Genomic DNA, 22,784 nt, shown 5'->3' with positions numbered 1-22,784 from the left:
GGAGAAGTGAGCCAGTGAAGAAGTTGCCCATGGCAACCAATCAGCACTAAAGTAACATCTATAATGTGCATACTATTAAATTATACAGAGCTCCTGATTGGTTGATGGGGTATCTTCTCCACTGGCTCACTTCTCCGCTCTTATCACTTCTTAGTACATGTCCCCCTTACAGTATTAAGCACTGTTCCTGCTATTTTCATATGAACAATTGAATTTCTCTAACGTCCTAAGTGGATGCTGGGAACTCCGTAAGGACCATGGGGAATAGCGGCTCCGCAGGAGACTGGGCACAACTAAAGAAAGCTTTAGGACTACCTGGTGTGCACTGGCTCCTCCCTCTATAACCCTCCTCCAGACCTCAGTTAGAATTTTGTGCCCGGCCGAGCTGGATGCACACTAGGGGCTCTCCTGAGCTCTTGGAAAGAAAGTAATATTTAGGTTTTTTATTTTTAGTGAGATCTGCTGGCAACAGACTCACTGCTACGAGGGACCTAGGGGAGAGAAGCGAACCTACCTGCTTGCAGCTAGCTTGGGCTTCTAGGCTACTGGACACCATTAGCTCCAGAGGGATCGAACACAGGCCCAGCCTCGGTCGTCCGGTCCCGGAGCCGCGCCGCCGTCCCCCTAGCAGAGCCAGAAGCAAGAAGACGTTCCTGGAAATCGGCGGCAGAAGACTTCGGTCTTCATTAAGGTAGCGCACAGCACTGAAGCTGTGCGCCATTGCTCCCCAGGCACACCACATACTCCGGTCACTGATGGGTGCAGGGGGGGGGGGGGGGGCGCCCTGGGCTGCAATATAAGTACCTTACTTGGCAAATTAACACATAATATAGCCTTTAAGACTATATATGTGTAAAATCCCCTGCCATAACTGTATAAAAAAAGCGGGAGAAGCCCGCCGGAAAAGGGGCGGGGCTATCTCCATCAGCACACTGACGCCATTTTCCCTCACAGCTCCGCTGGAAGGATCGCTCCCCAGGCTCTCCCCTGCAGTTCCAGACTACATAGGGTAAAAAAGAGAGGGGGGGCACTAAATTTAGGCGCAATCTGTGATATATAAGCAGCTATAAGGGGTAAAATCACTGTGTAGTGTGTATCCCTGTTTTATATAGCGCTCTGGTGTGTGCTGGCATACTCTCTCTCTGTCTCCCCAAAGGGCTTTGTGGGGTCCTGTCCTCAGTCAGAGCATTCCCTGTGTGTGTGCGGCGTGTCGGTACGGCTGTGTCGACATGTTTGATGAGGAGGCTTATGTGGAGGCGGAGCAGGTGCCGATAAATGTGATGTCACCCCCTGCGGGGTCGACACCTGAGTGGATGGATATGTGGAAGGAATTACGCGACAGTGTCAACTCCTTACATAAAAGGTTTGACGACATATCAGATGTGGGACAGCCGGCTTCTCAGCCCGTGCCTGCCCAGACGTCTCAAAAGCCATCAGGGGCTCTAAAACGCCCGCTACCTCAGATGGCAGACACAGATGTCGACACAGATACTGAATCCAGTGTCGACGATGATGAGACTAGTGTACATTCCAATAGAGCCACACGTTACATGATTACGGCAATGAAAAATGTGTTGCACATTTCTGATATTACCCCAGGTACCACAAAAAAGGGTATTATGTTTGGGGAGAAAAAACTACCAGTGGTTTTTCCCCCTTCTGATGAATTAAATGAAGTGTGTGAAGAAGCGTGGCCTTCCCCCGATAAGAAACTAGTAATTTCTAAAAAGTTACTAATGGCGTACCCTTTCCCGCCAGAGGATAGGTCACGTTGGGAGACATCCCCTAGGGTAGATAAAGCGCTCACACGCCTGTCAAAGAAGGTGGCACTACCGTCTCCGGACACGGCCGCCCTAAAGGAGCCTGCTGATAGGAAGCAGGAGGCTATCCTGAAGTCTGTTTATACACACTCAGGTATTATACTGAGACCAGCTATTGCTTCAGCATGGATGTGCAGTGCTGCAGCTGCGTGGTCAGATTCCCTGTCAGAAAATATTGATACCTTAGACAGGGACACTATATTGCTAACCATAGAGCATATTAAAGACGCAGTCTTATACATGAGAGATGAACAGAGGGATATTTCCTGGCTGGCATCTAAAATAAGTGCAATGTCCATTTCTGCCAGGAGGGGTTTATGGACTCGGCAGTGGACAGGGGATGCAGATTCTAAAAGGCACATGGAAGTTTTGCCTTACAAGGGTGAGGAGTTGTTTGGGGATGGTCTCTCGGACCTTGTTTCCACAGCGACAGCTGGGAAGTCAGCATTTTTACCCCATGTTCCCTCACAGCCAAAGAAAGCACCGTATTATCAGGTACAGTCCTTTCGGCCCCAGAAAGGCAAGCGGGTTAAAGGCGCGTCCTTTCTACCCAGAGGCAGAGGTAGAGGAAAAAAGCTGCAGCATACAGCCAGTTCCCAGGAACAAAAGCCCTCCCCCGCTTCCTCTAAGTCCACCGCATGACGCTGGGGCTCCACAGGCGGAGCCAGGTACGGTGGGGGCCCGTCTCAAGAACTTCAGCGACCAGTGGGCTCGCTCACGGGTGGATCCCTGGATTCTACAAGTAGTATCTCAGGGGTACAAGCTGGAATTCGAGACGTCTCCCCCTCGCCGTTTCCTCAAATCTGCCTAGCCAACAGCTCCCCCGGACAGGGAGGCAGTGCTGGAGGCAATTCACAAGCTGTATTCGCAGCAGGTGATAGTCAAGGTACCCCTCCTTCAACAAGGAAGGGGTTACTATTCCACAATGTTGTGGTACCGAAACCGGACGGTTCGGTGAGACCCATTTTAAATTTGAAATCCTTGAACACATATATAAAAAAGGTTCAAGTTCAAGATGGAATCGCTCAGGGCGGTTATTTCAAGCCTGGAGGAAGGGGATTGCATGGTATCACTGGACATCAAGGATGCTTACCTGCATGTCCCCATTTACCTTCCTCACCAGGAGTACCTCAGATTTGTGGTACAGGACTGTCATTACCAATTCCAGACGTTGCCGTTTGGTCTGTCCACGGCACTGAGGGTATTTACCAAGGTAATGGCCGAAATGATGATACTCCTTCGAAAAAAGGGAGTTTTAATTATCCCATACTTGGACGATCTTCTTATAAAGGCGAGGTCCAGGGAGCAGTTGTTGGTCGGGGTAGCACTATCTCGGGAGGTGCTACAACAGCACGGTTGGATTCTGAATATTCCAAAGTCACAGCTGGTTCCTACGACACGTCTACTGTTTCTGGGGATGGTTCTGGACACAGACCAGAAAAGGGTGTTTCTCCCGGAGGAGAAAGCCAAGGAGTTGTCGTCTCTAGTCAGAGATCTCCTGAAACCAAAACAGGTCTCGGTGCATCACTGCACGCGAGTCCTGGGAAAAATGGTAGCTTCCTACGAAGCAATTCCATTCGGCCGGTTCCATGCAAGAATCTTTCAGTGGGATCTGTTGGACAAGTGGTCCGGATCCCATCTTCAGATGCATCGGCTGATAACCCTGTCTCAAAGGACCAGGGTGTGTCTGCTGTGGTGGCTGCAGAGTGCTCATCTTCTAGAGGGCCGCAGATTCGGCATACAGGACTGGGTCCTGGTGACCACGGATGCCAGCCTTCGAGGCTGGGGGGCAGTCACACAGGGAAGAAACTTCCAAGGGCTATGGTCAAGCCAGGAGATTTCCCTACATATAAATATTCTGGAACTAAGGGCCATCTACAATGCCCTAAGCCAGGCAAGACCCCTGCTTCAAAACCAGCCGGTACTGATCCAGTCAGACAACATCACGGCGGTCGCCCATGTAAACCGACAGGGCGGCACGAGAAGCAGGACGGCGATGGCAGAAGCCACAAGGATTCTCCGATGGGCGGAAAATCATGTGTTAGCACTGTCAGCAGTGTTCATTCCGGGAGTGGACAACTGGGAAGCAGACTTCCTCAGCAGGCACGACCTCCACCCGGGAGAGTGGGGACTTCATCCAGAAGTCTTTCAGCTGATTGTAAATCGCTGGGAACGGCCACAGGTGGACATGATGGCGTCCCGCCTCAACAAAAAGCTAGAAAGATATTGCGCCAGGTCGAGAGACCCTCAGGCAATAGCTGTGGACGCTCTAGTGACATCGTGGGTGTACCAGTCGGTTTATGTGTTCCCTCCTCTTCCTCTCATACCAAAGGTACTGAGGATAATAAGACGAAGAGGAGTAAGAACTATACTCATTGTTCCGGATTGGCCAAGAAGAGCTTGGTACCCAGAACTTCAAGAAATGATCTCAGAGGACCCATGGCCTCTGCCGCTCAGACAGGACCTGCTGCAGCAGGGGCCCTGTCTGTTCCAAGACTTACCGCGGCTGCGTTTGACGGCATGGTGGTTGAACGCCGGATCCGGAAGGAAAAGGGCATTCCGGAGGAAGTCATCCCTACGCTGATTAAAGCTAGGAAAGAAGTGACCGCAAACCATTATCACCGCATATGGCGAAAATATGTTGCGTGGTGTGAGGCCAGGAAGGCCCCAACGGAGGAATTTCAGCTGGGCCGTTTTCTGCACTTCCTACAGTCAGGGGTGACTATGGGCCTAAAATTGGGTTCCATTAAGGTCCAGATTTCGGCTCTATCGATTTTCTTCCAGAAAGAACTGGCTTCACTACCTGAAGTTCAGACATTTGTTAAGGGAGTGCTGCATATCAGCTCCCTTTTGTGCCCCCAGTGGCACCTTGGGATCTCAACGTGGTGTTGAATTTCCTAAAGTCACATTGGTTTGAACCACTTAAAACCGTGGATTTAAAATATCTCACGTGGAAAGTGGTCATGCTGTTGGCCTTGGCTTCGGCCAGGCGTGTGTCAGAATTGGCGGCTTTATCATGTAGAAGCCCTTATCTGATTTTCCATATGGATAGGGCGGAATTGAGGACTCGTCCCCAATTTCTCCCAAAGGTGGTTTCAGCTTTTCATTTGAACCAGCCTATTGTGGTGCCTGCGGCTACTCGTGACTTGGAGGATTCCAAGTTGCTGGACGTAGTCCGGGCCCTAAAAATCTATGTTTCCAGGACAGCTTGAGTCAGAAAGACTGACTCGCTATTTATCCTGCATGCACCCAACAAGTTGGGTGCGCCTGCTTCAAAGCAGACTATTGCTCGCTGGATCTGTAGCACGATTCAACTTGCACATTCTGCGGCTGGACTGCCGCATCCTAAATCTGTAAAAGCCCATTCCACGAGGAAGGTGGGCTCTTCTTGGGCGGCTGCCCGAGGGGTCTCGGCTTTACAACTTTGCCGAGCAGCTACTTGGTCTGGGTCAAACACATTTGCTAAATTCTACAAGTTTGATACCCTGGCTGAGGAGGACCTAGAGTTCGCTCATTCGGTGCTGCAGAGTCATCCGCACTCTCCCGCCCGTTTGGGAGCTTTGGTATAATCCCCATGGTCCTTACGGAGTTCCCAGCATCCACTTAGGACGTTAGAGAAAATAAGATTTTACTCACCGGTAAATCTATTTCTCGTAGTCCGTAGTGGATGCTGGGCGCCCGTCCCAAGTGCGGATTGTCTGCAATACTTGTATATAGTTATTGGTTAACTAAAGGGTTATTGTTGAGCCATCTGTTGAGAGGCTCAGTTATATTTCATGCTGTTAACTGGGTATAGTATCATGAGTTATACGGTGTGATTGGTGTGGCTGGTATGAGTCTTACCCGGGATTCCAAATCCTTTCCTTATTGTGTCAGCTCTTCCGGGCACAGTATCCTAACTGAGGTCTGGAGGAGGGTCATAGAGGGAGGAGCCAGTGCACACCAGGTAGTCCTAAAGCTTTCTTTAGTTGTGCCCAGTCTCTTGCGGAGCCGCTATTCCCCATGGTCCTTACGGAGTTCCCAGCATCCACTACGGACTACGAGAAATAGATTTACCGGTGAGTAAAATCTTATTTTACTCATCATTAGCACCTTCACAATCATCACTATTACCTTTACACTTACACCAAGGTCAGAGCTGATACAAATAAGACCCTGTTATAAGACTTTTTGAGATCATTTGGTGGACATAATAAGAATTTACTTACCGATAATTCTATTTCTCGTAGTCCGTAGTGGATGCTGGGGACTCCGTAAGGACCATGGGGAATAGCGGCTCCGCAGGAGACTGGGCACAAAAGTAAAGCTTTAGAACTACCTGGTGTGCACTGGCTCCTCCCCCTATGACCCTCCTCCAAGCCTCAGTTAGGATACTGTGCCCGGACGAGCGTACACAATAAGGATGGATTTTGAATCCCGGGTAAGACTCATACCAGCCACACCAATCACACCATATAACTTGTGATCTAAACCCAGTTAACAGCATGATAACAGAGTAGCCTCTAGAAAAGATGGCTCACTACAGCAATAACCCGATTTTTTTGGTAACAATAACTATGTACCAGTATTGCAGACAATCCGCACTTGGGATGGGCGCCCAGCATCCACTACGGACTACGAGAAATAGAATTATCGGTAAGTAAATTCTTATTTTCTCTGACGTCCTAGTGGATGCTGGGGACTCCGTAAGGACCATGGGGATTATACCAAAGCTCCCAAACGGGCGGGAGAGTGCGGATGACTCTGCAGCACCAAATGAGAGAACTCCAGGTCCTCCTCAGCCAGGGTATCAAATTTGTAGAATTTTACAAACGTATTTGCTCCTGACCAAGTAACTGCTCGGCAAAGTTGTAAAGCCGAGACCCCTCGGGCAGCCGCCCAAGATGAGCCCACCTTCCTTGTGGAATGGGCTTTTACAGATTTTGTCTGTGGCAGGCCTGCCACAGAATGTGCAAGCTGAATTGTATTACAAATCCAACGAGCAATAGTCTGCTTAGAAGCAGGAGCACCCAGCTTGTTGGGTGCATACAGAATAAACAACGAGTCAGATTTTCTGACTCCAGCCGTCCTGGAAACCTATATTTCCAGGGCCCTGACAACGTCTAGCAACTTGGAGTCCTCCAAGTCCCTAGTAGCCGCAGGCACCACAATAGGTTGATTCAGGTGAAACGCTGAAAAACCACCTTAGGGAGAAACTGAGGACAAGTCCTCAATTCCGCCCTGTCCGAATGGAAAATCAGATGAGGGCTTTTACAGGATAAAGCCGCCAATTCTGACACGCACCTGGCCCAGGCCAGGGCCAACAGCATGACCACTTTCCATGTGAGATATTTTAACTCCACATATTTAAGTGGTTCAAACCAATGTGACTTTTGGAACCCAAAAACTACATTTAGATCCCAAGGTGCCACTGGAGGCACAAAAGGAGGCTGTATATACAGTACCCCTTTCACAAACGTATGAACTTCAAAGACTGAAGCTAGTTCTTTTTGGAAGAAAATTGACAGGGCCGAAATTTGAACCTTAATGGACCCCCATTTCAGGCCCATAGACACTCCTGTTTGCAGGAAATGTAGGAATCGACCTAGTTGAAAATTCCTCCGTCGGGGCCTTACTGGCCTCGCACCACGCAACATATTTTCGCCAAATGCGGTGATAATGTTTTGCGGTTATATCTTTCCTGGCTTTGATCAGGATAGGAATGACTTCATCCGGAATGCCTTTCTCCTTCAGGATCCGGCGTTCAACCGCCATGCCGTCAAACGCAGTCGCGGTAAGTCTTGGAACAGACAGGGTCCTTGCTGGAGCAGGTCCCTTCTTAGAGGTAGAGGCCACGGATCCTCCGTGAGCATCTCTTGAAGTTCCGGTTACCAAGTCCTTCTTGGCCAATCCGGAGCCCGAATATAGTGCTTACTCCTCTCCATCTTATAATTCTCAGTACCTTGGGTATGAGAGGCAGAGGAGGGAACACATACACTGACTGGTACACCCACTGTGTTACCAGAGCGTCTACAGCTATTGCCGGAGGGTCCCTTGACCCGGCGCAATACTTACTCACTGACAGTGCTATCACATGATTTTCCGCCCAGCGAAGAATCCTTGCAGCTTCTGCCATTGCCCTCCTGCTTCTTGTGTCACCCTGTCTGTTTACGTGGGTGACTGCCGTGATGTTGTCCGAATGGATCAACTCCGGGTGACCTTGAAGCAGAGGTCTTGCTGAGCTTAGAGCATTGTAAATGGCCCTTAGCTTCAGGATATTTATGTGAAGTGATGTCTCCAGGCTTGACCATAAGCTCTGGAAATTCCTTCCCTGTGTGACTGCTCCCCAGCCTCGCAGGCTGGCATCCGTGGTCACCAGGACCCAGTCCTGAATGTCGAATCTGCGACCCTCTCGAAGATGAGCACTCTGCAACCACCACAGGAGAGACACCCTTGTGCTTGGTGACAGGGTTATCCGCTGATGCATCTGAAGATGCGACCCGGACCATTTGTCCAGCAGGTCCCACTGGAAAGTTCTTGCGTGGAATCTGCTGAATGGGATTGCTTCGTAGGAAGCCACCATTTTTCCCAGAACCCTTTCATTGATGTACTGAGACTTGGCTCGGTTATAGGAGGTTCCCGACTAGCTCGGATAACTCCCTGACTTTCTCCTCCGGGAGAAACACCTTTTTCTGGACTGTGTCCAGGATCATCCCTAGGAACAGACGACGAGTCGTCGGAATCAGCTGCGATTTTGGAATATTGAGAATCCAATCGTGCTGCCGCAACACTACCTGAGATAGTGCTACACCGACCTCCAACTGTTCCCTGGATCTTACCCTTATCAGGGAATCGTCCAAGTAAGGGATAACTAAAATTCCCTTCCTTCGAAGGAGTATCATCATTTCGGCCATTACCTTGGTAAAGACCCGGGGTGCCGTGGACCATCCATACGGCAGCGTCTGAAACTGATAGTGACAGTTCTGTACCATAAACCTGAGGTACCCTTGGTGAGAAGGGTAAATTGGGACATGAAGGTAAGCATCCTTGATGTCCCGAGACATCATGTAGTCCCCTTCTTCCAGGTTCGCAATCACTGCTCTGAGTGACTCAATCTTGAATTTGAACCTCCGTATGTAAGTGTTCAAGATTTTAGATTTAGAATCGGTCTCACCGAGCCGTCCGGCTTCGGTACCACAACAGTGTGGAATAATACCCCGTTCCCTGTTGCAGGAGGGGTACCTTGATTATCACCTGCTGGGAATACAGCTTGTGAATGGCTTCCAAAACTGCCTCCCTGTCAGAAGGAGACATCGGTAAAGCCGACTTTAGGAAACGGCGAGGGGGAGACGTCTCGAATTCCAATTTGTACCCCTGAGATATCACCTGAAGGATCCAGGGGTCTACTTGCGAGTGAGCCCACTGCGCGCTGAAATTCATTGAGACGGGCCCCCACTGTGCCTGATTCTGCTTGTAAAGCCCCAGCGTCATACTGAGGGCTTGGCAGAGGCGGGAGAGGGCTTTTCTGCAGCCTTTTTCCTCTCCCTCTGTCACGGGGCAGAAATGAGGAACCTTTTGCCCGCTTGCCCACGAAAAGACTGCGCCTGATAATACGGCGTCTTTTATGTTGAGAGGCGACCTGGGGTACAAACGTGGATTTCCCAGCTGTTGCCGTGGCCACCTCCTTAATAAGGCAATACTTCCAAATGCCGTTTGGAATCCGCATCACCTGACCACTGTCGTGTCCATAACCCTCTACTGGCAGAAATGGACAACGCACTTAGACTTGATGCCAGTCGGCAAATATTCCGCTGTGCATCACGCATATATAGAAATGCATCTTTTAAATGCTCTATAGGCAATAATATACTGTCCCTATCTAGGGTATCAATATTTTCAGTCAGGGAATCCGACCACGCCAACCCAGCACTGCACATCCAGGCTGAGGCGATTGCTGGTCGCAGTATAACACCAGTATGTGTGTAAATACATTTTAGGATACCCTCCTGCTTTCTATCAGCAGGATCCTTAAGGGCGGCCATCTCAGGAGAGGGTAGAGCCCTTGTTCTTACAAGCGTGTGAGCGCTTTATCCACCCTAGGGGGTGTTTCCCAACGCACCCTAACCTCTGGCGGGAAAGGATATAATGCCAATAACATTTTAGAAATTATCAGTTGTTATCGGGGGAAACCCACGCATCATCACACACCTCATTTAATTTCTCAGATTCAGGAAAACTACAGGTAGTTTTTCCTCACCGAACATAATATCCCTTTTTGGTGGTACTCGTATTATCAGAAAAGTGTAAAACATTTTTCATTGCCTCAATCATGTAACGTGTGGCCCTACTGGAAGTCACATTTGTCTCTTCACCGTCGACACTGGAGTCAGTATCCGTGTCGGCGTCTATATCTGCCATCTGAGGTAACGGGCGCTTTAGAGCCCCTGACGGCCTATGAGACGTCTGGACAGGCACAAGCTGAGTAGCCAGCTGTCTCATGTCAACCACTGTCTTTTATACAGAGCTGACACTGTCACGTAATTCCTTCCAACAGTTCATCCACTCAGGTGTCGACCCCCTAGGGGGTGACATCACTATTACAGGCAATCTGCTCCGTCTCCACATCATTTTTCTCCTCATACATGTCGACACAAACGTACCGACACACAGCACACACACAGGGATTGCTCTGATAGAGGACAGGACCCCACTAGCCCTTTGGGGAGACAGAGGGAGAGTTTGCCAGCACACACCAGAGCGCTATATATATACAGGGATAACCTTATATAAGTGTTTTTCCCCTTATAGCTGCTGTATTTTTAATACTGCGCGTAATTAGTGCCCCCCTCTCTTTTTTAACCCTTTCTGTAGTATAGTGACTGCAGGGGAGAGCCAGGGAGCTTCCCTCCAACGGAGCTGTGAGGGAAAATGGCGCCAGTGTGCTGAGGAGATAGGCTCCGCCCCCTTCTCGACGGCCTTATCTCCCGTTTTTCTGTGTATTCTGGCAGGGGTTAAATTCATCCATATAGCCCAGGAGCTATATGTGATGCATTTTTTGCCATCCAAGGTGTTTTTATTGCGTCTCAGGGCGCCCCCCCCCAGCGCCCTGCACCCTCAGTGACCGGAGTGTGAAGTGTGCTGAGAGCAATGGCGCACAGCTGCAGTGCTGTGCGCTACCTTGTTGAAGACAGGACGTCTTCTGCCGCCGATTTTCCGGACCTCTTCTGTCTTCTGGCTCTGTAAGGGGGCCGGCGGCGCGGCTCTGGGACCTATCCATGGCTGGGCCTGTGATCGGTCCCTCTGGAGCTAATGTCCAGTAGCCTAAGAAGCCCAATCCACTCTGCACGCAGGTGAGTTTGCTTCTTCTCCCCTTAGTCCCTCGATGCAGTGAGCCTGTTGCCAGCAGGTCTCACTGAAGATAAAAAACCTAAAACTAAACTTTTCACTAAGCAGCTCAGGAGAGCCACCTAGTGTGCACCCTTCTCGTTCGGGCACAAAAAGCTAACTGAGGCTTGGAGGAGGGTCATAGGGGGAGGAGCCAGTGCACACCAGGTAGTTCTAAAGCTTTACTTTTGTGCCCAGTCTCCTGCGGAGCCGCTATTCCCCATGGTCCTTACGGAGTCCCCAGCATCCACTAGGACGTCAGAGAAATTTAGGTTAACTTGACTTATGCAGTCTCCAACCTGGCTACTCCGTAGATGATGCTTCATTCCCTAACCAAGATGGCAGCTGGAGTTACTGCTACGAATGTGCTGCACCATTTTGTTACTCTGTAGAAGGACATAGTGGGAGTGTTTAATTGCGTCATTGTGGCCCCGGCCTTTCTGCCCAATGCCGGTAATCGTGGCATTGTCTAGGGGCCACAATGTTATAGTCGAATCACCACACTCACCCCGCCCATTTCTGCAACACCACACCGCTCACAGTGACCCCTCACAGAGGTGCAGCCCAAAGTTTGACAAGCATGGGGAAATGACATGTCAGTTTACTATGTTTTTACTAAATGCTAACATTTTGTTAAGATAGTATTGAACAAATCTGACTTGAATACTCAGTCGTAAAGTCTATATTCCACTGATTGCAGGGTTGAAGAAGAAAACTATTTCTGTATTTCTACGCAGTAACAGTGCAGCTATTTACTGGTGATCATAAATTATAATATTTCACTTTTATTTTGAAAGAACATTGTATCATAGTGAGATGATGAGAATGTGAAATTACTTGTATAATGTTTCCTTACATGGTGCCCATTTTAAAACATTTTGAATACACAGATCTGGATCAACACAGGCACTTTTCATACAAACCTGACTATAAGATCATCTGACGGTAGCCCAGTCAGGCCTATGATTGAAATGGATGTGATGACGGGTTTGAAAACCTCTTGATCAAAGTACTAAACCTTCTCAGCAAGGTAACCATATATTACATTTACAAACTGCATATATATGCACTAATTGTATTAGATGCGCATATATGCCCATCTACACCCGTTATTTATGTTAACAAGCCCTGTTTAACTAAAGACCCCCATACTGTACATCTGCAGTCCCGATTCCCCATTCCGCCACCACTGCCTTAAGATTTGCAACATTTGCTCACAGGAAATTGTGACTGCCATCTGAGGATTTCCTGCCGTCCGCCTGCTTTGGACAATGTGCCACATTGTATTCTCTGGGTGAATGTTAGGATTGTGTGTAGAAAGTAAAACATCTGAAAATTACAGCTGGGTAAGTGAATAGCCTACATAGAGAGTATCTCAGGGTGTCAGAGGATGACAAGCAAGACTGCGGCTGTATATGCATATGAAATGCTATGCTACAGTGTATTCCTGGAAATCACTGTAATGTAGAATTCCGTATGCAGATACAGCCACAGTGACACACAGAATATATATATATATATATATATATAATTTTAATTAGCAGAAGTTGCTTGTGCGTCCTAGTCACATAATAATGCATAGAAGACGCATGTTCGGCAAAAAAAAGGTACCCGTCGTTAGCAGAACTGGCTGGGAGCTGCCTACTGACTCACGCCAGGCATCTCCTGCTGTATGGTGTATTGAGGCAAGGTGTATGAGGACACCTCTGTATCCAAGTAGAGGCAGAGGTCACAGTGTTAGCGGCTGTGTGAGTGCTGTGTGCAGGTGGGTTGGTTAAGCAATTGTGTTCTGTTTGTTATTACCCAGTTTTGTTTTATCATTGTTATTTTCAATTGTAAAGCGCAACAGAATTTGCTGCGCTATATAAGAAACTGTTAATATAAAATATGTGTAAAGAGCTTTATATGTGTAGTGTATAAATGCATTAATAATGTGCGGCATATGTGTAAGGGACATTATGTGTATAAGGGCATTAATAAAGGTTGGCATAATGTGTAAGGCGCATTATGTGTGTAAGGACATTAATAATGTGTGTCATGTGTGAGGACATTACTGTGTGGTATTATGTGTATAAATGCATTACCAATGTGTGGCAGTATGTGTATTAGGTGCTCTACTGTGTAACGAAGAGAAAGGGAACTACTGTGTGCGCTAATGTGAATAAAGAGTAATATGTTGTGGTGTAATGTGAATAAGGGGCACTACTGTGAGGAGTAACGTATATAAGGTAAAGTGGTACTACTGTTTGATGTAGCATGAATAATATAATGATATAATGTGAATAAAGTTGCACTACTGTGTGGGATAATTTGAATTGGGGGTAATATTTTGTGGCCATGCCCCTTCCCAACAAAACACACCCCTTTTTGGGCTGCACAGCGAATGTGCGCACTGTTCCTATTTAAAATACAGGGGGTAGGAGCATCAAAATGCGAACTGCTATGGGTGAGGGGTGATGGTGCTGAGAAAGGGGTGCAGAGTCAGAGGCGGAACTAGTGGTGGGGCTAGGGGGCACCAGCCAAAATCTTGCCTAGGGCATCATATTGGTTAGGGCCGGCTCTGCCCTCTCCACACACACACACACACACACACACACACCATACCAGCACTACACTACTGTACTTCAGAAAATGGTGATAAATTGTCACAGATTTGTCTCCAACCTATGAGGCCGATTCAGACCTGATTGCTAGGCTGTGTTTTCTCACAGCCTGCGATCAGATCTGAACTGCGCGTGCGTATGCAATGCGCAGGCGCGACGGATCGCAGCAACGGGGATCACCGGTCAGCAACGTGATGGTGTGATATTTAAGCAACGCACAGGCGATCGCAAGGAGATTGACAGGCAGAGGGCGTTTGTGGGCGGCAACTGACCGTTTTCTGGGAGTGTTTGGAAAAACGTAGGCGTGTCCAAGCGTTTGCAGGGAGGGTTCCTGGCGTCAATTCCGGTCCCGGACAGGCTGATGTGATCGCATCGGCTGAGTAAGTCCTGGTCTGCGCAGAGACTGCACAAAATCAGTTTGTGCAGCTCTGCTACACATGCGTTCGCACAATTGCACAGCAAAAATACACTTCCCCTGTAGGCGGTGACTATCTGATCGCAGTAGTGCAAAAATCGCTGCTTAGCGATTAGGTTTGAATTACCCCCTATAGTAGGTGTGCTCTTTACATTAGATCTAAAAAATGGATATCACTAGTAAATCGGTTCATCTGCCTTACGATGTTCTGGTAAAACAGTACTTAAGAGCTTCCTCTCAGTAGCATGAATACATTTGGAGTTCTACTAATAAGGGCAGGTATTTAGTGATAAAGCCAGATTTCTGCACAATGTATTGGATGTAGTAGACCTAAATCTCTCTTCTGTATGTGTAGGTTTGTCCTGTGTATGTATGTCCCTATGTGTATCGTTCTGACTACTTCCCATTGAAAGTATAGCACTTAATATGCTTTTCAGTGTGTTACATTGTGAAATAATGAATGGAACATTTACCTTACCTTACTGAAAACTCGTTCTGTTCCTCTTTGCAGATGTCGAGCATATGAGGACTGTTGTGGATCCAGATGTTGTGTACGGGCCCTCTCTATTCAGCGGCTATGGTATTTCTGGTAGGTTACTATTAGAAATAAAAAACCTAAGTCTATATGGATAACAGGTAATGCAGACATATTTTTATTTTTTAATGGAACATCATACACCTTCCCATATTCTTACTATTCATACATAGGCCGCAAATCTCTCTTGCTTCCACATTTAACTTTTCGGTTTGAGACACAAACATTCCACTTGGGGTTGGACCCCCAACTCTCTTTAGTGTTATCAATTAATGTACTAACAAGTCACGTCTTAATTTTATTCTGGTCATTGTATTTATCACTAATTCCATACTTAATGTATTGCTAAAGAAGCTATAATGACTTTTATACTAATTTGAATGTGAGCCATGGAGTAGGTGGCGCGCTCTAAGTTATGCCCCTAATTTTCTGGCTACCTTATCCTTGGGTGGGACTGGCTGCTGTTATGTGGATCATCCAGTCAGGTCAGGATATATTATCAAAATCTACACTTTCATATAACATCCATGTGAGTGATTGATTCGGAGCTGATGAAAGAGGAGCACGTAGTAGAGTCCAGAGCTGCAGAGTCAGTACACCAAACCTTCACTCCCAATCTCTATTCCTCTGCAGTGCGAATCTAAGTGACAAATGTGTCGAGTGATCACTTCTGCCATCAAGTATTGTGAAATTGATTAGTTATTAGTTACTGGAGAATATGTGACAGTATGGTAATTAAATAAATGCAGTACATGACTTCATTGTCATGTGGGATGCGGTCAAGATCCCGCCGGACGGAATCCCGGCGGTCGAAATACCGACACCGGGATCCCGACCGGCACAATCCCGACATATTCTCCCTCTGTGGGTGTCCACGACACCCGTAGAGTGAGAATAAATTAGTGTGCCGAGCGTGGCGAGCGCAGCGAGCTCGCAAGGGGCTGCGTTGCGCTTGCCCCCCTGTCGGGATTCTGCCGGTCGGGATCCCGGTGTCGGTATTCCAACCGCCGGGATTCCATCTGGCGGGATTTTGTACTGATCCCTGCCATGTATTGTCCAGTCACAAAGCACAATGCTGCTACTTCTCATCCCTGCTGTACCTACAGTAGTAGTACTGTGCACCTACCCCCATACTGTATTACTACACTAACAACACTTTACCCCCAATTTCTTGAAGTGGAGATCAAGACCAAGGCGAGTGCCTAGAAAGGAGGGCATGGCCTTGCAGGAAATGCTGTACCCATGAGTCATGCCCCCATTTTCATATGCTAGAGGCATGCCTAGCTCTCCAAGTGCTGCTGGAAATGTCCCCCACCCCTCTGTCCAGTGAACAGATGCTGCATGCATGCACACAGCATCTATTCTCTGCTAAGCCGAGCAGAAGATATGAGGTGGCCTCCCAACTACCCCCCCCCCCCCACCACCACCACCACCACCACCACCACTGTGGGACACTGTACACATGGGTTAGATGGCAGTACATTGGCCGAAAAGCGTGACTATTCCGTCAAAATTGGAATGGTTGGGAGATATACAGACATCAGTATCATATTATCATGTGTTTATAGCCACCAATTACTCTCTGAACCATGGACAAGCATACCTTGCAACTTCTTGCAGCTTTGAAGAGTGACAGTCGCGCCCACCAACGGTGTGCACCCAAAATTAGGGGTGTGATCTCAAGGATAGAGGAAGTGGCCTCACAGGAATGCCTCATTTGGCGAGCCATGCCCCAATTTTTCATCATTGTGGGGGCATGCCCAGCGCTCCGCGAGCTGCTGGGAATACCCCCAGTACCTCTCTCCCATCAGCACCTGTATGCACAGCATATAAGCAGAGCAGTGAATGACAGGGGACCCGTGGGATACTGCGGCACAGCGGGTGGGCCTGCGGGACATTTCCTGAAAGTTGGCACAGTTGGGAGGGATATACTGTACAAGTCTTCAATATGCAGCCACATTTATTTATTTTTTTACTGTTGTTTTCAACATAACTTTATTGTACCCAAACAGAGAACAATCCATCCTTGCTGATTGCACTGCTAGCCCTGGCTTTCTTATAATACATTATTATACTGTCATATATTCTACAGTAACTAATGCCCCATGCTGTTATCCCTCACTCTTGCTCTACCAGCATTATTAGTACTCCTCACATTTTGAAGCTGGAGTCGGCACATTTCTACTGACTCCAACTCCCCCCAGTATTGTCTCCAACTCCACAGTCCTGCTGCAGCTTGGAGAAATGTTAGAACCTCATTATATTGGTCGCTGTACTTGGTGTGGTACTGTATATCCCAGCTTTGGGCAGAACTAGCTATGCACATACAGTGGAGGTGAGATGCTGAATGTTGCTTTGTTTTTCTTTTTACTCTCTCCAATATCCCAGTTATTATTACTTGTGTAAGAAAATAATTACTGACAGCTTAATTCTCCCTTGTGGACATACCTAACGGTAACATACATGCCATTCTGAGCTGATGTCTGTATTATACAATGATAACATACGTTTTATCTCCTCCTGCCTAGGTTCCTGCTGATGATGGCAGTCCTGTTTTGCTGTGGAGCTGGATTCTTCATTAGAAGGAGAATGTACCCACCTTTGCTTGTTGAAGAACCAACATTTAATGTATCATACACAAGGCAAACTCCTGGGCCTCCACCAGGTCAGACTGACTCTTGTTTTTTTTTTTTTTTACTTGTAAATCTTTATTACATTTTCCAAGTTATTTAACAAGACGTACAAACATTTTAAGGTAACAATACCATAAATTCAAAGGTCAAGCAAACAGAGCTACAGTATTCACTGCATAGCAGAAAACATATGCAATATGAGAGAGCAAGATAGAATTACTGATAACAACAGTATATCAGTAGCAAAAGTACATGAGGTTGAGCATTTGTGGGTTACAGTGGTTTCAGAACAGCGAAAGGCGCAACCTCTAGGGTATAGCCTGAATTTTCTCACAGGGACCAAACTTTATCAAATGTAAGAGGGCATTTTTTTGCCAATATACTTAAAGCGTTGCTGCAGATTAATATCCTCTGACAAAGAAGGAGCTTGTGGAGCCATCCAACCATCTGGCTATGCAAACCCTAGCAAGTCTCAGTAGATTACTGGCTGTCAGGCAACTTTTCTAACTGTGCGCTAGCAAATGTAGTTCCTTGATCATATGGAGATCTGACTCGGGAATATATCTACATCTACAGACAACTGCACATTAAACCTACTTGAAAAACACATTGGGGCGATTCAGTTGTTTTACCCCTCAGTTACCACTAGATGGCGCCCGATGGAGCAGTTCAATTGTTGCTCTGTTTTGGTGCAAATAGCCACACGAGGTGCGGACATTTTAGCTCGCTGTCTCCTGAGATGGCGAGCTGAAATGTATTTTGTACAGTATTTTAGTCGGGTTTGGGTGCTTTGCATGGCTAAACTCGATGGTTTTGGCGCATCCGAAGTAATGGGCGCCTGATTGGAGCAACAATTGAACTGCTCTGATGGGCACCCATTACTTTGGTGTCCCAAGAAACAATTTAAGTGCCCCCCTTATGTTTATAATTACTGTTGTGTTACAGCTACAGAGTGTCTTCTCTTATACAAGAAGTTTGATGTCTTCTTTGGCAGCTATGAATATTCATAAGTATTAATGAGTGTGTACCCTGCCCATGTACTGGCAGGAGCATGCTCAGTGTCCCCGAGAAACATCCTGTGACATCATGAAGCTACACATAGCAGCACATTGGCTGTGAATGATCACATGAGCTCGGAGTCACAGGAGCTTCTGTCCTTGCCAAGAAATCATTTAAATAAGTCACTTGCAACTAAGAAAAAGAATGGGCACTGTTATACAGTATATGTGCTTTTTCTTAATTGTGTGTAAAAAAGAGTCAAAGATCCAAGTCATGTAATACTTGAGATTAATGAAAGATATACACCAATACTTTGTGAAGTTCAAAAAATGAGAAAGCGCTAATCACATCTGATGTGGATTTTATTTTTCATTCATTTCAATTTTTACTAAAAGCACATTAAATGTATTCAGTGCCGGCCGGCAATACATAAGAAAAATAATAAAATATTACAATAAAATTAATAATATTCTAGACATAACTTTTCATCTGCATATTGTGAGTATGATGACTCTAATTTATACTATATCTAAGTTTATAACAATGCACATAATATATTAGCCCGAGGATCCTCTTCTTATCCTCAGATATTTTGTTACTATTATGCTCAGGCAGATGGTAATCGTGTGTCTTTGTAACAATATTAGGCAATGCTTATGTCCGTGCGTTCCAAATTAATGGAGTGCGTATATGAAGAATAAATTAGACAGTCCTGTTGTTGATTTATAACGGATATTAATTGCAGTTTATGAAAGAAAGCTGATATGAATATGGTCACTGTACCACAGTGTATAATTGAAAAGTACCGTATTGAAACCTCTGTTCAGACGCAATGGTAGAGATGCTTCTCCTGGCTGAATGTATGCCTTTAATTGGAGTTGAACAGGTGTCCGCTCGTATCCACGGTGTGTTTGCTTTTTCCTCCCGGCCGGTGTGCACCACCCTCGGCCTTATCCGGAGTCCGTGTGCGGTTGATGGAGGGATTTTTCTCACCTCCACAGGGACTGTGTTCAGCTGGCCGACTGATGAACTCGGTCTGCAGTGTGCTGTGACCGGAGATGCTGACAGACGCGTCGGAGAAACGCGTCTGTCAGCATCTCCGGTCACAGCACACTGCAGACCGAGTTCATCAGTCGGCCAGCTGAACACAGTCCCTGTGGAGGTGAGAAAAATCCCTCCATCAACCGCACACGGACTCCGGATAAGGCCGAGGGTGGTGCACACCGGCCGGGAGGAAAAAGCAAACACACCGTGGATACGAGCGGACACCTGTTCAACTCCAATTAAAGGCATACATTCAGCCAGGAGAAGCATCTCTACCATTGCGTCTGAACAGAGGTTTCAATACGGTACTTTTCAATTATACACTGTGGTACAGTGACCATATTCATATCAGCTTTCTTTCATAAACTGCAATTAATATCCGTTATAAATCAACAACAGGACTGTCTAATTTATTCTTCATATACGCACTCCATTAATTTGGAACGCACGGACATAAGCATTGCCTAATATTGTTACAAAGACACACGATTACCATCTGCCTGAGCATAATAGTAACAAAATATCTGAGGATAAGAAGAGGATCCTCGGGCTAATATATTATGTGCATTGTTATAAACTTAGATATAGTATAAATTAGAGTCATCATACTCACAATATGCAGATGAAAAGTTATGTCTAGAATATTATTAATTTTATTGTAATATTTTATTATTTTTCTTATGTATTGCCGGCCGGCACTGAATACATTTAATGTGCTTTTAGTAAAAATTGAAATGAATGAAAAATAAAATCCACATCAGATGTGATTAGCGCTTTCTCATTTTTTGATCTTCTTGTTCTACTTCAGGGGTGAAATACCAATTACCCCTGAGAGAGCTGCTTACACACCTGTATAATCATAGCGCCAGGAGTTTTTCTTTTACTTTGTGAAGTTGTTTTAAGATTAAGGTTTCAAGACTAGCTGCACATTGCAATTAACTCATGCTGAATTAATAATGTACATTTTTTTTTAAATGCATGCTCTACACTTTAGATACACTTAAGTTCTATTCTTAAACGTTCATATGTTTTCACAATATCTTCGGCTAAATGTAATGGCCTCCAAGTTCCGGAGGTGCAGGAGTGTTGTGCGCATCTGGGCAATGTTTTAAAGCAGCTATCATTTACAAGACAAAACCAGGTCGGTGCTTGAAAAAACTCCCGGACTTGCACAAAAGTCCCGCACCTATTACACTCAGCTGCTTGTCCACAAACCATGTGAACATTTTATATAGCAATAAACTCAACTAAGTTGAAACAGTTCTTTGATTTATTAAATTGCAATTGAATTTGAAATGTGTGTTCATTGTGTATTCCAGGACCGCAGCAGCCAGGAATGCCATATTACTCTGATCCAGGAGGAAATCCAGCCACTCCATCATTTCATATGCAGCCGAACTCCCCACAAGGAAATCCAGCGTTCCCGCCGCCCCCGTCCTACTACAACACACCTCCGCCCCCCTATGAGCAAGTGGTAAAATCTTGCAAATGAAGCAATTCAGCACTTGACAATTTTTGTCTTGAATCTGACTCTACGTCTCTGCGTCACCATGTGGAAGTCTCGCCCTTGGTATGATACCTGCTTCATTGGCATCAGAGCATTGTCAGGCCAGACAAATGGAACAGATCTTGCTGGGAAATAGTTGCAGTCCTGACAGTTTTCCAAGTAACCGTTTATGTCACCTTCTCAGCACTAGCATGGGGATTGAAGAATATAAGCACTCCTCCAGAGCTGAAAAGCTTTTTTTTTTTCTTTTTTAATTTATGTTTTTGTTTTTAAACACATTGATAGTCTGTAGCTAATTCATTGTATCTATGCTGGTGATGTACAGTACACATGGTTGCCTATTATTCCTGAGAGTGCTAGCAGATTGTGCAGTATCTACAATAAACGGCATGCTCTTCATGGAAATCATATTGGATCATTTGTGTTTTTCATCCCATTCATTATTTTAAAACTATTCAAATATATGCAAAAGCAATAATGTTGTATAAGTAGACACCTCGATCTGATGTCACAGTAGTGTGTGGTGGAGGAAGACTGAGGCAGCAATCACTTATTAGTTGTCTCTCCACTCGGGCAGCTGTGCCAGCACAGTACTCTGCATCATTTCCATTGTAAGTTCCCTCATGCAAGTGATTTCACATGTCCATATGGGTTCTACTGACATCGATGTACTTTTTTATTTATTTTTTAAACCTACAATCAGATCATGCAGCTCAACTGCTGTAATGTAACGAAAAAAATTCCCATCTTATCAAATTGCAGGAATCAGAAGAAACGAGGCACATTCATGAGAAGTGGGCGTGGTCATCTGTCACATGTTACGTGAACGACACTCCCGATTCGCTGGAGTGGCACTTGCACCTTTTCCTCCCCTTATACCACCGTTTGAACGTCTCGTGAGCAGGTGCTATGTGGAACTGCTGTAACTTGGATGTACCTCTCAACCTTTCAGGCTAATTAGGATATGGGGTACAGAGCCCCTAAATGTGTATTGTCTCCCCTAAATTAAGACAGTATGCAAAAAACTAAGTGCTGAAGAATGGGATTTGTGCAACAGTTCAGCTGTGCTATAATTCCCACATAAAGTAAATAACAGGTCAGCAAGCTAATGACACAGATTTATAGGGAAATATATTTATGTTAGAAACTCCTGATTGAGAAACCATTATTGCAAAACTATATTAAAACAATCAATAAAACATTATTAATACAAAAACAATAAACTTGATGAGAATAAAGTAGTGTTTTTCATAGAAATCTTCAGGGTCCCCATTCCATTCTTCAGCAGGGGTAGTGGCTGTGAGCGGAATCCAGAGAGGTAGTTCTGCACTCTGAATCTACCTTCTCCTCTACAGAGTATCAGCTCTGGGGCGAGTGTGATACTGCGTGCAATTCCTCTGTTCCTGTCTTACTTTACAGACAGTCTCTCATTATCACAGAAAAGTCATGTGCAAATGGGATTCATTGGTGTAAAGTAGGCATATGTTCTCTGAGCAGACTATAAGCACAGGATCTTGGCTCATTCCTGGGCACCCACTGAGCCAATATCACTATGGGCCCGATTTAGACCTGATCGCTGCTGTGCGTTTTCACACAGCGGCTGATTATCAATTGACTGCGTATGCACCGCAAAGCGCACGTGCGTCGCTAAACTGCAACAAGCTGGTGCGAAAGTTTCGATCGCACAGCCATTCACAAGCTGATTGACAGGAGGAGGCCATTTGTGGGTGGTAATTGGCCATTTTCTGGGAGTGTCAGGAGAAAACGCAGGCACGCCCAAGCGTTTTCTGGGAGGGTGTGTGACGTCAGCTCTGGCCCCGATCAGCCTGTTCTCATCGCACTGTAGGAGTAAGTCCTGGGCTGCC

General features: G+C 46.3%; 1 protein-coding gene across 1 annotated transcript in view; it reads left to right on the top strand.

The window, feature by feature from the left end:
* Positions 1-21,327, top strand: part of VOPP1 (VOPP1 WW domain binding protein) — a 227,374-nt gene extending 206,047 nt beyond the window's left edge. The window contains exons 3-5 of the mRNA XM_063922452.1: positions 14,713-14,790; positions 17,265-17,401; positions 20,732-21,327. Coding sequence (XP_063778522.1) covers positions 14,713-14,790; positions 17,265-17,401; positions 20,732-20,904 — 388 coding nt within the window. The 3' untranslated portion in view covers positions 20,905-21,327. The remainder of the gene's footprint in view (positions 1-14,712; positions 14,791-17,264; positions 17,402-20,731) is intronic.
* Positions 21,328-22,784: the final 1,457 nt, after the last annotated feature.

This window comes from Pseudophryne corroboree, chromosome 5 (genome assembly GCF_028390025.1).
Source record: "Pseudophryne corroboree isolate aPseCor3 chromosome 5, aPseCor3.hap2, whole genome shotgun sequence".
NCBI classification, from domain to species: Eukaryota; Metazoa; Chordata; class Amphibia; order Anura; family Myobatrachidae; genus Pseudophryne; species Pseudophryne corroboree.
This window is presented reverse-complemented; position numbering and strand designations above follow the sequence as displayed.